Source organism: Cebus imitator, unplaced genomic scaffold (genome assembly GCF_001604975.1).
Source record: "Cebus imitator isolate Cc_AM_T3 unplaced genomic scaffold, Cebus_imitator-1.0 Scaffold284, whole genome shotgun sequence".
Lineage (NCBI taxonomy): Eukaryota > Metazoa > Chordata > Mammalia > Primates > Cebidae > Cebus > Cebus imitator.
The window spans coordinates 2,871,623-2,890,198 of NW_016107599.1; the positions used below are offsets into that span (position 1 = coordinate 2,871,623).

The 18,576-nt window shown below is 35.9% G+C and overlaps 1 protein-coding gene across 3 annotated transcripts in view; it reads right to left on the reverse strand.

Moving 5' to 3' along the window:
• Nucleotides 1–18,576, reverse strand: part of SYTL5 (synaptotagmin like 5) — a 95,727-nt gene that overhangs the window by 66,241 nt on the left and 10,910 nt on the right. For all 3 annotated transcript variants that reach the window (XM_017501721.2, XM_017501722.2, XM_017501720.2), the window contains exon 2: nt 7,474–7,683. In XM_017501721.2, the coding sequence (XP_017357210.1) occupies nt 7,474–7,683 (210 nt within the window). The remainder of the gene's footprint in view (nt 1–7,473; nt 7,684–18,576) is intronic.

Consider the following 18,576-nt stretch of genomic DNA (forward strand, 5'->3'; position numbering starts at 1 on the left):
AAAAAAAAAAAAAAAAAAGAAGAAAAAATATTTCATGTTTTGTTCTGACTCATGTTGCTTTTATCTTTTGGGCCTTTCTGAATTCAATTGGGTACTAATTTAAAAAATGATCATTATGACTATCTTTGTATTGACAGCAATTGCCTCACCTAACATAACAATGTGGAATTATGTAGGTCTTATTAAGATAGAAAAATGAATTAACTGTCTGTGTCAAGGTCCCTTTTATTATGTTTTTATAGAGTTAGTTTAAAAACTAGGCTTACAGTAGCCAACTTGTTAGAATCAGAAGGGATTTGAGAAAATGTCAGGGGCTGCTCAGCCCATTTTAACAAGTAACCTCCCTCTGTCAGCCCGTGCTGTCATCGTTTCAGTGCTAAAACAATAAAAGCTCTTTACTTTTACCCAATCCAAAGTAAATGACAATAAAGGTCATTTACTTCCAACTGATTAGAAAGTGAATCACCTTCTGACTCATCTCATCTCTTAGAGGTCAGGGTGGGAATTTCAATTTTATGGTCTATTAAACATAGAGATAGCCCAGTGGGGCTGCAATATTCTCTCACAACAAACAAAGAGTGCTTGCCACCAATATAGTATCATTTATGCTTCCTTTTTGAAAGCCAGTCCATGAATAGCAAACAAGATACTTCCAATACTGAGAGATAATTTAAGTCTTTAAAATCAGACAGCCTCATACTTGGAATACTGGAGAAATAATGTACTCTGATTTTCAGCTTTAAAAGTGAGAAGGAATTTGGATATGTCAAATTAAACACTCATCATGTAAATTTCTAGCTGTCACAGGATATAAATATAAGACGAGTGTTGTCATAGAAGGGTTAGAATCACACATTGAAAGAGCTTTCTTCCTTAAGACATTTTAATGCATCAAGACAGAAATTTATGAATGAAATAGTAATTTAATAAGCTCATCTTCCTCCTTATACTGTGTAACCATTGAGGATAGTCCATTTTTTATTCAACTTTGTATCCTCAGTCCCAAGTACACTTATATGTTATCAATAAATGTATGGGAAAGATAGATGGATGGGTTAATGAATGGATTAATTATACAGGTGGATGTTTGGGTCTATTAAATTATTGTTTCACCAATAAAATTAGTCCAATAGATGAATTAACATGTTCTATGGAAGACACAGAAGTTCTGATTTGTTATTAGTTATTCTTATACCCTCTGACAACAACTTATATATTTCTATGACAGGAATTTGCTTTGCTCAGAAGGCAAATGCATTTGGCATGGCTCATTTCTTTTTAATCCCATGCTCCTGACAGAAGAAAATCACAGTTGTTCTACATTTGTTCCACTTGCTTAAGCCTGATACACTTTAAGTAGAGGCCTACCATTTGTTCATCCATTCAATTGTTCATTTGTTCTATTATCCATTCATCTATTCGTTTAACAAATATTCATTGAGTACTTACTATAGGCATTATTTTAGGCACTAGAACTACATCAATGAACAGTACAGATAAAAACTCCTGCCCTCATGGTTATAAACCTTACATTCTAGTGGAGGAAGAAAAATAATAAATAAAATAAATAAGTAAAATATAGAGCATGTAAGTATTAAGGGAAAAGCACAGGAAAGAGTTGCATTAATTTGGGCAGGCTAGCTTTTAAAACAATCTCCAAATTCCACTGGCTTTATATTAAAAGTTAATTTCTCATTAAAACAACCTAAAGTTAATCTGATAAGATGTACTGGAGAGGTATGAGTGACTTAGGCCTCTGATTACCGTATGTACTAACTAGCAGATTAGTTGATGGCAAAATGTGTGAATACACAATCTCCTTAGATCTTGTATTGAAAGTACTTCAGTAATCACAAGTGATATTTAGAAGTTAAAGTTCTTCTCCATATATAGAAGCTTGAGATAACTTGTGATTAATGGAAGAATTTTTGAGCCACAGTCCCTAGCTACTATTGTCTAAGTGAGTGAGGGCCTCAGGTGTAAAGAAGAGGGTGAACAAATATTCAATATAAATGGAAAAAATAAATATTAAGGATCACATTAAATAGGATTATATAAATTAGAGAAATGGTTATTTAGAAATTCCCTGATAAATCCTCAGACTCCATAGTTGAGGACTAGCAAATCAGTCATTTGTTAAAATTCCATCAGTGCTCTAAAATGGAAAATCTCATCTTGGCAGAGTCTGGTGGGAAAAGAACTGTGTGAAAAAACAAACAAATAAACAACAACAACAAAAAAACCCCAAAACTTTTAAACTCATCCCAACTCTACTAACACACATCTAACTCTTAGCATTCTTGTTTACACTATCCATAAAATATAAAACCAATTGCCTCTCTTACCTAACAGGCAAGTTATGAGTCCCTGAAGGAGTATTTCTTATGAGTTTATGTGATCAAGAAACAGATCAGCCCTCAAAAGGACCAAGGCACAATTTTGAAATTAGTTCAATCCTTGACTTAAGGTAATATTAAATATGCAGGAGTCTTATCCTAGTTCCCTTCCAGAAGAAAAATGAACATTCTCAATAGAGGCATATTATACAGAGTTTCATTAAATCTTACCATTTTTTCATGTATTTTGGCCATCAATAAAAAACCACTAGGTTTGTGGGAAGAAAGACACAACCAAAACCACGAGAAACAATAAACAATAGAAATAGTCCCATATGGGACTCAAATAACAGCTATAATTCATACATTTTAACATAACTAAAAATAATTATTCCAAGAAATTACAACAGAAGCAAAATGGAAATTCTAAAACTGAAAAACACAGTAACTGAAGTTACGAACTAAATGGATGTGTTTAGTAGCAAATTAGACACAAAGACAGGATTCATAAACTGAAATATAGGTCAGACAAAAATATACAAACTGAGTTTAGAAATATAAATGGAAAACAAGTACAGAAAGGAGCATAAAGATATCTAAAAGATGTTGAATATTACTAAGATGCATATCCTGACTACCTGGAGTAAAGGAGAGAGATAATGGGGGAAAAGAAATAACTAAAGGGATATTCCTTGAAAAATTTTTTAATACAACAAAATATATTAATGTCCAGATTCAAGATGTTCTAGGAACATCAAGATAGATAAATACAAAGAAAATCAGACCTAGGATTGTTATAGTAATTATTGAAAACATGACAGAAAAGGGGAAAATATTAAAAATGGTTAAAAAATATTACTTTCAAAGGAAAGATAATATACTGATATCTGATTTTCTAATAGAAACGTTGGAAATCCAAAGCCAATAGAATCTTCAAATTACTGAAAGTTAATAATGTTCATCCTAGGATTCAATAAGCAGTGAAAACATATTTGAAAACTAAGAGTGAAATAAAGCCATACTAAGAAAGAAATTGAGAGTATTCACCACCAGCAAAGCCACACTAAAGGAAATACTAAAGGGTACACTTTAGGAAGAAGAAAAATTATTCCGATGGAAGTATGGAGATATAGCAAAGAAGAAAGAGTGATGGAAAGGGTAACTATGTAGTAAATCTAAATATATAAAGCAAATATAATCAGAAATAAAAGGATAAATAGAAAATCCACGATCATTATTGAGAGAGTTTAGATTACCTTTCTCAATATCTGAGTGGATATGCAGATTAAAAAACACTAAATATATGGAAGACTTGGACAGCATAATTAAGAACATCATTGAATAGATTTATTAGGATACTCAATTCAGTCACTGCATAATTCCCATATTAAAATATAAAAATCAGTTTTTAACTCACAGTTTGCACAAAAAATCAGTTTCAGGTGGATTATAAGTTTAAAGGTTAAAAGTTAAGGCAATAACAATTACAAAACATCACATAGGAGAGTATTTTCACAATTTTGGTGTTAGGGAAAGTTTTCTTCAATAGGATTCAGAAAAAATCCCTCTAATAATCCAAGAAAAAATTAATAAATGCAACTACTAAAAAGTAGATATTTTTGTTCATAAAATGATACCATTAAGAGAGTAGAAAGCCAAGTCAGAAGGTGAGAGAGGATATCTGCAATATAGGTAACCAACATAACTTGTATATGGAATGTATAAAGAGCTCCTTCAAATCAGTAGAAGATGATGTTGAAATCCATATATTGATGATTTCATCAGTGTTCATCCTCCCAGATCTGGAAAAGGAAGTTTGCTGATGACAAAAAGACTAAGAAAAATTTATTTATGTGAGATAAAGAATTGATAATAATTCCTTAAGTAAATCAAAATAACGTATCTAAAGTAAATATTAAAAGAACTTAAATAGTTCATTTCTTTAACACTGTTTATCTAAAACAATCTACAGATTCAAAGCAATCTCTATTAAAATACCAATTACATTTTTCACAGAACTAGAAAAAACAATCTTAAAATTTACATAGAACCACAAAAGACCCAGAATAGCCAAAGTTGTCCTGAGCAAAAAGAAAACTAGAGGAATCACGTTACCTGACTACAAATTATACTACAGAGCTATAATGTCCACGTTTTTATGCCACAGAACATATGCAAATCAGCATGGTACTGGTATGAAAACAGATTCATAGACCAATGGAACCGAGTAGAGAACCAAGAAACATATCCATACATTTACAGTGAGCTCATTTTTGACAAAGGTGTCAGAATCATACATTGGGGACAGGACACTTTTTTCAATAAATGGTGCTGGAAAAACTGGATATCCATATGCAGAAGAATGAAACTAGACCCATCTCTCTCACTATATATAAAAATCAAATCAGAATGGATTAAATACTTAAATCTAAGACTTCACGCTATGAAACTACTACAAGAAAACATTGCCGAAAATCTCTAGGACATTGGTTTGGTCAAATACTTCTTGAGAAGTACCCCACAAGCACAGGTAACCAAAGTAAACATGAACAAATAGGATCATATCAGGTTAAAAAGCTTCTGCACAGCAAAGGGTACAGTCAACAAAGTGAAGAGACAACTTGAAGAATGGGAAAAAATCATTTGCAAACTACCCATCTGACAAGGGATTAATAAGGAGAATATATAAGGAGCTCGAGCAACTCTACAAAAAAATCTAATAATCTGATTAGGAAAAATCTAATCTCATTAAATGGGCAAAATATCTGAACAGACTTTTCTCAAAAGAAGACATACAAATAACAAACATGCATAGGAAAAGGTGTTCAACAACACTCACTGATCATCAGATAAATGCATGACAAAACTACAATGAGCTATTATCTAATTCCAGTTAGAATGGCTTTTATCCAAAAGACAGGCAATAACAAATGCTGGTAAGAATGTAGAGGAAAAGGAACTTCATACACTGTTGGTGAAAATGTAAATCATTACAACTAGGAGAACAGTTTGGAGGTTCCTTAAAAAACTAAAAATAGAGCTACCATAGATCTAACAATCCCACTCCTAGGTATATACCCAAAATAAAGGAAATCAGTATAGTGAAGAGATATCTGCACTGCTATTTTTACCGCAGCACTATTTACAATAGCCAAGATTTGGAAGCAACCTAAGTGTCCGTCAACAAATGAATGGATTAAGAAAATGTGGTACATATACACAATGGAGCACTATTCAGCTATAAAAAGGAATGAGATCCAGTAATTTGCAACAACATGGATGAAAATAGAGATCATTATGTTAAGTGAAATAAGCTAGGCACAGAAAGACAAACTTTACATGTTTACACTTATTTGTAGGAGCTAAAAATTAAAACGATTTAACGCATGGACATAGAGAGTGGAAGGATGGTTACCAGAGGCTGGGAAGGGTAGTGGGGGTCGAGGGAAGTGGAGATGGCTAATAGGCATAAAAATAGTTAGAATGAATAAGATCTAGTATTTGATAGCATAACAGGGTGACTATAGTCTATAACAATTTAATTTTACTTATAAAATTAACTAAAAGTATAGTTAGTTTGTAATACAAAGGATGAATGCTTGAGGTGATAGATACCCCATTTAACCTGATGTAATTTTTACATATTGCAAGCCTATATCAAAACATCTCATGTACCTCATAAATACATATACTTGCTATGTACCCACAAAAATTAAAAATTAAAGAAAAGAAAAAAAAACCCTACTTATCTAAATCCAGTATTAAAACATAGTTTGAATAGCACTATTCAGGATCACTTTTGGGAAACAGTGCGGGGAACATAACATTGGCTAAAAATGTAAGCACTGAATATAGGCGTCTTCAACAGAACAGTAGTCCTAATTCAGAGAAGTCGAAAATGAAAGGTAACATCTACTACCTCAGCATTCACTTTTCCTCCCAAGATAGCCTCTAAACTACCATAACAGGATGAGTTAATGAGGTGAAAAAACAAAACCCAACAAATTGGAGTGTGCCACTATCCCTTACTTCATTCACAGGAAAGGTAGATCAACTCTCAGCTGCCTTGAGATGAGATTATGAGGTGCCTCCCAGAGCAGAGGAAACAGACACTTGGAGGGAGAAAACATACCACTAGATTTAGGGGAAATTTCTCAAAAGGATGGGAGTAGTAAATACTGAATCAGACTAACTGGTTTAATTTAACTGAGAAAACAATGACTCTTGGCTTTCACCCAACTTGGCAACGTGAAATTTGTGCTCACTGCACTCCCATAGGCTAAACGGCAAATGGGAAGGTTCTCTCCCTTCGTTCTTTCTCAAGGAAAAGTAGGTTTGGAGGAAATTCAGGAACCATTCCTGCTTTACTTGTCAGTTGATGTGCAGAGCAGGCTGAACATGTGAGAATCATATTGTCAGTCACCTCAAATGTCTAAGAATGTCTCGCGGAATTGTCTGTGTCTTCTGAGGAGCCATGTGAAGTCAAGAGGGTCCCTGAGACAAGGATGCTCAGGGGCAGTTTTTAAATACAGAAAGAGTGGCCATGTGCAGTGGCTCATGCCTGTAATCCCAGCACTTTGGGAGGCCAAGGGTAGAGGACCAGCCTGGATAACACAGCAAGACCCTGCCTCTTAAAAAAAATTAGTTGGGAGTAGTGGTGCACACCTGTAGTCTCAGCTATTTGGGAGGCTGAGGTGAGAGGATCACTTGAGCCCAGGAAGTTGAGGCTTCAGTGAGCCATGATAACAGCCACTGCACTCCAGCCTGGGCGACACAATGAGACCCTTTCTCTAAAATAATAATATTAATAATAATAAAAATGAAAGAGATATGGTTCAGGGAGGCTTCCAATTTTGCAATACTTTGCAGTTTTTTTTTAAAAAATTCTTTCTGTATCTGCCTCTCTCTCTCTCTCTCTCTCTCTCTCTCTCTCTCACACACACACACACACACACACACACACACACACATGCACACATGAGCCCTGACAAGGCATTGTTAAGCCTGTGTTTGGGCTGTAATTTCACCTGCACTCTCTATCCTTAAACTTAAAACACTCTTTTTCTCTCTTGCTTTCCCCACTCCAATCCCTTCAGTCATCAAACCTCCACTTTCTATGAAAAGGCAAGAAACTCACGCGATTTTGGCACAGACAGTGCACTTCCAGCTGCCATCTGGGCCTGCAACTCGACACTCTCTGCACACCCTCAGTGAGCAAGCCTGGCAAGGGTCCCCTCGGTCAAAGATTAGGCCCAGGTTTTTCTGACAGTGAACACAAACTCTGCTTGTCTCTTGTTGAGTTTTCCCACTTCTACGTTTTGCTTCTAAAAGTTCATTTTTCAGCTTCCTGAAAGGAGAGGAAAAAAAAATCACTTAAAAAAAGGAGCAGAGATATCTACAATATCTAAAACAATGTCTAAAATAGATAGAATATTTACCTCAAATAAGACTGCTTTACATTGGGGACCACCATGCAGTCTCACTTAGAAGTTTGAAAAGGTGCCTATTTGGTGTCCCTACTTTCAATTCCCATCTCTTTATTCATGAGATATTTTCATTTGGAAGAATATTTGAATCAAGGAATTAGAGCCAAATATTTCCAGGAAATAGAGTTTCTCCCTCCAGAATCAAAAATCCTTTGATACCAGTAACTGAAAAAAGTTTATGTTTTACTTTTGAATTTTGACATTCTCTACTAGCACTATTATTTTGCTATTAGTATTTATTCACATTCTACTGTAACTTCTCTAGGATATCTTTGATACTACAACACTAGAGAGTATGGCCCCAGGTTACAGGCATACATAGTGCCTGGTTCTTTACCTGCCTGTTTACACGACTTGAAGCAAGAGTGTGAAATCAAACTCAGCATCATTGTAGGCACAATCTTCATGGGATCACTTAAGGAAAGTAACAAAGACACTGCCTACCATTTCAGTTAAGATCAGGCATATTAAGGGTGGTATGGCTATAGACTGCCTACCATTTCAGATAAAAAAAAACTTCTGCTTAGCATTTGAAAGTTTCCAACAATTTCTATTAGCCTATGGGCTTTGCTGTTAGACATGCCTATGTTTAAATCCAGGATCCATCATGAATAAACTGTCCAACTTCAATGACTTACCTGTTCAACCCTAGTCTCTTCATTTCTAAAATGACAGTAATAATATTCCTCCATAATTGTTGTAAAGATTAAACGAGATGACAAATGCAAAGTTATCAGCATGCTGCCTGGCACATAGGTTCTAAATAAATATTAGTTTCATGTCCTTTCTTTTACTACATGACATGTAATTTACTTATCCATACTTTAGAAAACTGCTATTCCAAGTGTGGTCCTTGTTCCAGCAGCATCAACATCAACTGGGAACTTTTTAGGAATGCAGAATCTCAGGCACTGCCTTAGACCCTATTGGATCAGAATCTACGTTCTAACAAAATTTTCAAGTGATTAGAGTTTGAGAAGCATAGCTTTAGCAAATTCAGTCTCAAATTTGGTTATATATTAGAATCACTTTGGAAAGATTTTAAAAATACTGATTCCCAAATCTCACTCCCATAGATTCTAACATAATTAGCTTTGGATGTGGCCTAGGTAATGGGATTTTTAAAAGCTTATTGCCAAATTCAGAAAACTCTGCTCCAGAAGACAGGTTCTTTCTCACTTACATGCTTCACAAACATGTCATTCCTTTGTGCTACTGAGCCAATCTCTTCTTCAACAGAGAATGTCTATGTTGCAGGAAAAAAAATTGAAAATCATCCCACACATTTTATACCATCATCTTTTACATTTGTGGTACTAAACTTTGTCATGCCTATCTAGACTAGCATCTTCCCAAAGGCAAGAACAAAGGCCTTAGTTTATTGTGTATACTGCTCAGGATCTAATTCCATGCTAGGTTATAAAGCAGTTGAATATTTAAAGCTACTTATTATTTCTTTTGTTCTTTCAAACTAACTTGTGAAGTATTATAAGACTCATATTAAAAATGATAAGCAGCAATACAGATGGAATCAGAAACCAGGTCATTTATTTCCCAGCCTGATGAGAGAGTCGTAAAAGGAGAATTTTCAAACTGTAGGGAAAATTTTTAAAATATTTGGCTTAATGTTTCATTTATTCATCCAACAAGCACTTATAGTGTGCCTACACTGTGCTAGGCATTCTGGTATTGAGAAAAAAATGAGTCTAAACAGAACATCTACTAAGAATTATGATTACCCTTTATGTTAGTTAAGGAGACAAATGATGCACGATGACTCATGTGTTGCAACAGGCAGCCATACTAAACACTTTTACATCCCCACCAAGTTTGTGGTAATTTGTTATAGCAGCCACAGGAAATGGATATACCCTCGATTTGGCCTCATTTCTTGCAGAGCACAACAATCCTGGGCATAACACATCCAACTCTCTGGGCTTTCGGTTCTTTGACCTGCTCGATCTTCTTTGACCTCCGTGTTCATGTGCACCATTCACTCTCATGAAGAAACCCTGGAACTTGTCATCTCTAGAAATTATGTTATATCTAAAATCATGAATTTCAACACCTTTGAAACCATTATTCGGTTCTAATGAGTACATCACTTTCTCATTATCCATCAATTCTCCTCTCAGCCTCACTTCCCCTTGGAGCCAGAGCAGAAGGAACCCTGCCTGGGATTGTGCATCTCCTACCCTACAAACATCCTGGAGGCAGAAGATCACCTTTTTGAACATTCATGTGGATTAAACAGAGTGAGAAGACATCAGCAGCCTTACGTTATCAGTTTCATATGGAGAAATGGTAATGACAACAGAAAGGAGACCTCTTTGTCCTATCACCAAATATTTCAAGCAATGATGCATAGCTTTTCTCTTTCCTTTCCTTCAACATAAGCAGGCACATGTCCTTAGCAGGATAAGAGAAAAGAGAAACAGAAGTAAAAGAAGAGGAAACGAAAACCTTTATTCCTTCCCTGTGGGCCATTGCAGTGGCTTGAAGTGCTGTGTGAATTTGGAGGCATATGGGAAGGAGATTGAAATGAATAACAATGAATGATTAAAAAATGTGTAAAATAGAATACTTGCCTCAATAAGACTGCATTAAACTGGGGATCACCATGCAATCGCACTTAGAATTTTGAAAAGGTGCCTATTTGGTGTCCCTCCTTTCAGTTCCCTTCCAATCTCCTCTCCACAGAATAATAAATGTCATTAGTCAATACTCTTTTAAAATATTTCTGAATTCATGTGGGTCCCCTGCTTAAAACCAACCAGTAGTTTTATGTTATATTTTGAATGAAATCTATACCCTTTTCCCATAGTCCTTAAAGATCTGCCTAATCTACTCCCTCTTCCTCTGGATAGGAGATAGGATTCAGCAACATAATTCTACTTAAAGTTTCATAAATATGCCAAGTTCTTTCCCATTTCAGGGGCTTTGAACATGCTTTTTTCTCAGCTGAGAATGCCTTCCCTCCATACTCCATCACCCAACACAGTAGTCATTAGTCTACTCACTAAACATTTTCCATTCTCCTTACTTCTGAAAGCAAGTTGAAATTGCACATTCCTGCCCTTTTGGCATTAGATGTCATCATGTGACTCACACTGGCCATTGAAATGTGGTAAGTAATCCCAGGTAAAAGCTTTAAAATCAAGGGCAGAGTTCACCACACACCTTTTTTTTTTTTTTTTTTTTTTTTGCATAGAGAATGGCAATATTCCAAATAGTGTCTCCTCTGCAAGTCTGGATCCTGGTCTGAGGATGCCATGAAGTAGAGTCCCCAGACATCCTGTTAGGAACATGTGGCATGAGTGAGAAATCTTCATTGTTTTAAGCCATTGAGTTTGGAGTTGCTACTGCAGCATCACTTAACTTATCTTGACTGATAAACACACAAGTTAATTCTTAATCTGGCTGGCTCCCACTTACTTTTTAAAATTTTAGTTTTACTGCTGCTTGCCTAGGGAGATTTTCTCTGACCACCGAATCTACAGCAGCTTCACATTCTTTAATTTTCTTTGGTGCTGTATGGATGCATTTATGTTAACATATAAATTGGTAACCTGTATGTAGTTGAAATTTGTAAAGACTGAAAAGATTAACAATCTTGATCGTTGTTGAATGATAGAATTTTTTCATTTCTATATTCTAGTGATATATTGGATGTTTTTTTTTCTGTTTCATCATAAAAAATGTAACATGTATTAAAAAGACTTCTTGCTTTATCATCACATAGACACATTTCTTTCAAATCAGGAATTGCTTTCATTAAAATTCTTCTCACATTTGTGTGGCATTATTTTCTTGTGTTATCTTGTCTAGACCAAATTGTACTGAACACCTTTTTACACCAAACAAAATAGGAATTTTAGGATGGAAGCAATTAGCTGCCTTGAAGAGGAAGCCATGAATAAACAATTTATAAAGTATCTTTAATTCCTTACTGCTTTTAAACAAGGCCCAAGAGATACAATGAGCAAGCAAGGATTACACAGAGGCCCAGAGCATAGGGTTCTAAAGTCAGAGTGCCTGGGTTCAAGTCCTGGCCATTTATTTCCTCTGAGAACTTAAGACAATTATGTAACATCTCTGTGTCTCAAGACTTAAGGAGACTTAACCGCTTTGTGTCTCAAAATATTTCCTCTGTAAAAACAGCCTCACAGTGTTGTTGTGAGCATTAAGTAAGACAATGCTTGTAAGTGTTTAGCACAGCTTGACACATAATAATTATGGAATAGACAATTATGTGTCTCCCAATATCTGTTCTCCTTTTCTTCTTTATTAGTGGAACATCTAGCTAGACTCATGGCCATTCAGAATAAAAACTAGATTTCTCAGTATTTCTTGCAGTTAGGTTTTGTCATGATACTAAACGCTGGCCAATGGAATGCCATCAGAAATGATATAACTCTAGGTCATGCCTTTAATGAAATAGGGAGGATCCCTTTCTCTTGACCCCTTCCCCCCTCCCAGAATCTGGGATGAGAACATAAGAATGAATCATTCTGGATCAAGAGCTAAACTTTCAACATGGTGGAGCAACAAAAGATAGGGAGTTCAGACCCACTTTAATGGGGCCCCCGTAACAATACCGCAAACCCACAAATCAACCCAGACTTTTACATTAGACAGGAATATGTTGCCATCTTAAGTCATGATTATAATTGGTCTCTGTCACCTGCAGCTAAACCTATTTCCCAATAAATACAATAAGAACTCAGGAAATATTAACTTGTATTCTTTCTTCCACTTGAAGAAATGTTGCTGTCAGATTTTGCTTCAGTGTCTGACATAATGTCTGCAAGCTAAACACTTCTTTAGAGCTAGTGTTGCATATTCCATTAAGAGAGCAAGGCCACAGTGACTGACAAAATCTATTTTCAACAATGAGAAAAAAATCACTAAAATAATATATGCGGACAGAATAATGTTATAGCAGCTTGATTCTAATGCCTGCACTGCTCCTTGCACTCCCATATTTTGTAAGATTCAGGGACAATGACATCAACACTATGTTATTTCATATTTGCCTCAGGAAAATCTTGGGCTAACCAGACCTTCTCTCTGTACTCTGATTATAAAAAGTTTACACTTTGATTTTGTCTGTAGCTTCCACATGCAGTACCTATTATTAAAACCTAAATTTCACAACACTTAGCCACTTAATAACAGGCACTTTACTTTACGTGTTAATATGGCTTCGCTGTGTCCCCACCCAAATCTCATCTTGAATTTCAGCTCCCATAATTCCCATGTGATGTGGGAGAGATCCGTGCTTGGGAGGTAATTGAATCATTTGGGTGGATCTTTCCCATCCTATTCTGATGACAGTGAGATCTCATGAGATTTGATGCTTTTATAAAGGGGAATTTCCCTGTGCAAGTTCTCTTGTCTGCCACCATGTGACACGTGTCTTTCACCTTCCACCATGATTGTGAGGCCTCCCTAGCCATGTGGAACTGTGAGTCTGTTAAGCCTCTTTCTTTTGTAAATTGTGCAGTCTCAGGTATGTCTTTATCAGCAGCATGAAAACAGACTAATAAAGTAAATTGGTACTAGTAGAGTGGGACACTGCTGAAAAGATACCCAAAAATGTGGAAGCAAATTTGGAACTGGGGAACAGGCAGAGGTTAGGACAGTTCAGAGGGCTCAGAAGAAGACAAGAAAATGTGACAAACTTTGGAACTCCCTAGAGATCTGTTGAATTGCTTTGACCGAAATGCTGATAATGATATGAATAATGAAATCCAAGCTGAGGTGGTGTCAGATGGAGATGAGGAACTTGTTGTGAACTGGAGCAAAGGTGAATGTTATTATGTTTTAGCAAAGGGACTGGCAGCATTTTGCCCCTGCCCTAGAGATTTGTGGAATTTTGAACTTGAGAGAGGTGATTTACAGTATCTGGGGGAAGAAATTTCTAAGCAGAAAGTTATTCAAGAGGTGACTTGGGTGCTGTTCAAAGCATTCAATTTTAGAAGGGAAACAGAGCATAAAAGTTTAGAAAATTTGCAGCCTGACAATGCTATAGAAAAGAAAATCCCATTTCCTTAGGATAAATTCACACAGGCTGCAGAAATTTGCGTAAGTAACAAGGAGCCAAATGTTAATCACCAAGGCAATAGAGAAAATGTCTCCAAGGCATGTAAGAGACCTTTGGGGCAGCCCTCCCATCACAGGCCCAGAGGAAAAAATGGTTTCATGGGCCAGGCCCAGGGTCTCTAGGCTGTGTGCAGCCTAGGGACTTGGTGCCCTGCATCTCAGCTGCTCCAGTTGTGGTTGAAAGGGGTCAACATAGAGCGCAGACAATGGCTTCAAAGGATGCAAGCCCCAAGCCTTGGCAGCTTCCCCATGGTATTGAGCCTGTAAGTGCACAGAAGTCAAGAATTGGGGTTTGGGAACCTCCACATAGATTTCACAGGATGTATGGAAATGCCTGGATGCCTAGGCAAAAGTTTGCTGCAGGGGCAGGGCCCTCATGGAGAACCTCTATCAGAGTAGTGTGGAAGAGAAATATGGGGTCAAAGCCCCCACACAGAGTCCCTACTGCGGCACTACCTAGTGAAGCTGTGAGAAGAAGGCCACTGTTCTCCAGACCCCAGAATGGTAGATTCTCTGATGGCTTGTGTCATGTGCCTGGAAAAGCCACGGACACTCAACACCAGTCTGTGAAGGCAGGAGGGAGGCTGTATCCTGCAAAACCATGAGGGTGGAGCTGCCCAAGACCATGGGAATCCACCTCTTGCATCAGTGTGACCTGGATGTGAGACATGGAGTCAAAGGAGATCATTCTGGAGCTTTAAGATTTGACTGCCCCACTGGATTTCAGACTTGCATGGGGCCTGTAGCCCCTTCATTTTGGCCAATGTCTCCCATTGGGAATGGCTGTATTTACCCAATGCCTGTAACCATTGTATCTAGAAAGTAACTAACTTGCTTTTGATTTTACCGGCTCATAGGTGGAAGGGACCTGCCTTGTCTCAGATGAGACTTTGGACTGTGGACTTTTGAGTTAATGCCAAAATGAATTAGGACTTTGGGGAACTGTTGGGAAGGTATGATTGGTTTTGAAATGTGAGGACATGATATTTGGTAGGGGCCAAGGGTGGAATGATATGATTGGGCTGTGTTCCCACCCAAATTTCATGTTGAATTGTAGTTCTCATAATTTCCATGTGTTGTGGCAGGAACCTGGTGGGAGATAATTGAATCATTTGGGTGGGTCTTTCACGTGCTAGTCTCATGATAGTGAATAAATCTCATGATATCTGATGGTTTTATAAAGGGGAGGTTCCCTGCACAAGTTCTCTTCTCCTGTCTGCCACGATGTGAGATGTGACTTTCACCTTTCACCTTGACTGTGAGGCCTCCCCAGCCATGTAACTGTGAGTCCATTAAGCCTCTTTCTTTTGTAAATTGTCCAGTCTCAGGTATGTCTTTATGAGTAGCATGAAAATGGACTAATACACGTCATACCATTGCTTTGACAAGAACACATGGAAATACATTATGATTCCCATTTTGTAGATAAGAAAGTAGAATCTCCGAGAGGTAACTTGTGGGTCACAGAGCTATTAAATAAGGATGTCAGGATTCAGACCCAGGTTTTTATATTCCAAAATCTGCACTCTTCCCATACATAAGGATCCTCTCACTGACTCTTAATATATTAAAATATTTTTGCTTAGAAAAGACCCTGTATTTATTAATGACTGTTGTTTCTTTCCTAGCTGTGCAAAGCCATGCTGAGCATACTCACAGTTAAGCCTCAGTGAACATATAAGGTCTCTTCTGCCTGCCCTGATTCTTTCAACATGTGGCATCTGCCCAAATTGGATCTTATCATGAAGTCTCTCATGATAAACATTCCCCAACAGAGCCATTCTTCAACAACATGACTCTATCTTAATACATTTTATATAACTTTTGATTGATTTTCAAATCAAAGGCTATTAAAAGAATCAAGACTCTCTGAGAACTGGGAAAAAGTTTTGCCTAGATAAAAATCTGCTTAAGAGAAAGTAACAAGGAGTTGGAGTAAAAGAACACTTGTTTAGATAAAGAAGTCTTGTGAATTCTGCCAATTTCATGTTTAGCAATAGTCTCAAGGAAAGAGAGCATTGTGAAATCTTCATATCTGCAGAAGACACTTCCTGGTATTAAAAAGCTTGGCTCATAGGAGTATGCTGGAAAGCCTCACAAAACCATGTCAACAGGCAATTGACAAAACAACAAATAAACAAACAAAACCAAAACAAAAAACCCAAATAAAAAAAAATGAACAAAAAAGGAGAAATAATACTGAAAGTAACAATTTTAGGGAAAATAATTAAAACCACCGAAATACAAGGAAGAACTTAACCAATCCTTTTCAACCCAAGAGAATCAATGACTTATTACAGATTCTCCAAAAACATTAAATGTCTTCATATATGCAAAGGGACAATGACTCAAGCATTCATTCTGAATTATTTTTAAAAAGGACGATGGAGACAAAACAGTAAACATTATCTGTCCCTGTAAGGTAATGCTGATAGTGACCTCTGTCAAACTTTGCCTGACATCTCACCCTTGCTTAGATTCTTCTCCTTCCCTGTGTTGCTTTCCCTACTAGTAGTTTATGGCTCCTCTTTAATAAATCACTTGCACACAAATCATGAGCTCAAGGTCTACCTCTGAGGGAACCCAACCTAAGACAGGGATCTTATAAATTATATGAGAAAGACAGCACATTACAATTCCAAAGGAGTCAGGAATCACTACACTTTGATACCTTGCTGTTTATTAACTATAGTCTTAAAATCATAGCAGAAATTTATCTCATATGTAATTAGCAAACCAACCTTCTCAAATGGAGGCATCTTAAAACAACTGTTGTCTCAATTTCCTGGCCCATCAAGGAATAAGAATGTGTTTTGCTAATTTGAAACCCAAAGAGTATCTTGCTTGATTATCAAAAACATCGGAAAGTCTCATTATCAATATGATAAATCACTCAGAAAAAGTGGAGATGGAGATAGAATCAGTACAGCAAGAAGTAGGAAAGCTGCATTTCTTTTAAAAACAGCCAAGATAAAATGCTGGGCTTTTAAAAATATTTAAGATCACAATGCAATGATAGAATTGACTTGATGAAAAAAAAAAAAAAAACCCTGACACTTTAAAGAGAACATGTTGCTCTTGAAAAATTCTTTTTTTTTCCTTTTCTTTTTTCCCATTTATTTGAAAAATTCTTTTAAACCACTTCTGCTGTTGAATATGGACACGTACTAGAGGATTTCCATTTTAATTTTTATAGATATGTAGCTGAAATTTATTTCTAAAATGACTCTAAATTGAATTCTTGCAAAATAAATATGGTGGGGAAGGGGTTATATGTTCAGCAAAGACAGTTATCAGTACTCATTTTTTCCCCATTTTACCTTTTTAGGTGATACTTATGGGGATTCACATTTTCATACATAAAAGTTATTACAAAACACTTCAAGCAGTTTTCCTAGTTGTCAGTATCAGTACATGATACAAGAAATGTTGTCATCATTTATCTGAAATTTGTTGAATATGAATATAAAGTTTCCTTTATGTGTTGTTCTTTCATTGTATGCTTCACCAAAAACCATCACTGGCAATTAATTACAAACTTTCAGATTCTATGAAAGGAAGATGAAATTTGTGCTAGGCAATAAACAATCTGATCCACAAGATGCATGGTCTTAATTGAATTGATTTTCCCAGATTGGTGGTTTTTAAATTTAAAGGAAATATTAATCAATATATGAATCACAATATAAGACAGAGGATTTAAGAATGAGAATGTTCATGGAAAGAAGAAGAAATAGTTAAGAAAAACCTTGCACATTCATGTTATTTGGAAAGAACTTATGTCACAAAATCTTATCCGGCCAATAAAAATGCTTACAAATAATTTTTAATGACATAAAAATGTAAATTTCCAACTATATAAAAATTGCGTATATATATATATATATAAACACACACACACACACACACACACACACACACACACACACACACACACATACAAGTGAAAGAAAGGAAATTCAAGGCAAATGGAGACTATTTACCTCTGGGAAGTGGAATTCTACGTGAGACTTTAATGTTCATATTATATGGTTATCTAATTTTGTATAATAAGTCCATCGATTCTATATTGAAAATATGTATCAGAAGATATTAAACGTTTGTTTAAGTGGATTGAGGTTTTTGCTATTTTAAAAATTGCAGACATTGATGCCCTTTATAAATCCTAGGACAATACTGGGATTAAAAACTTTAAAAAATTGTTTGCTGTGTAAACATTTTGTTAATTTAGTTATTTGCATTAAATATTTAAATTATGCTTAATTCCTCTGCAATAAAAGAATAATTATAAACATTATGAAATGCATGTTAGCCTGATCTTATTATAAATTTAAATTGGTTAAACTATAACTGCTATTCATATAGGAACATTCTTATTAGATTACTGTTTATATAAAATGGTCATCTGCCTGAAATCTAAAATGTTAGATGTGATATTTTTATTAGTGAAGTTTTTACTTATATTATTTTCTCAGGAATGAAATACCGATTTCTCCAAGGATATAGTTGATATTAGATATTCCCTTATGAACTGACTTATCTTTGAGGGGGTGGGTCTTCTTTACTCCCCTTTCCAGCCCCAACATTCAGCCATGTTCTGGATTACATGGGCTTTATTGTTCTGTTTCTGCAATTTACAGTGAAAGGGA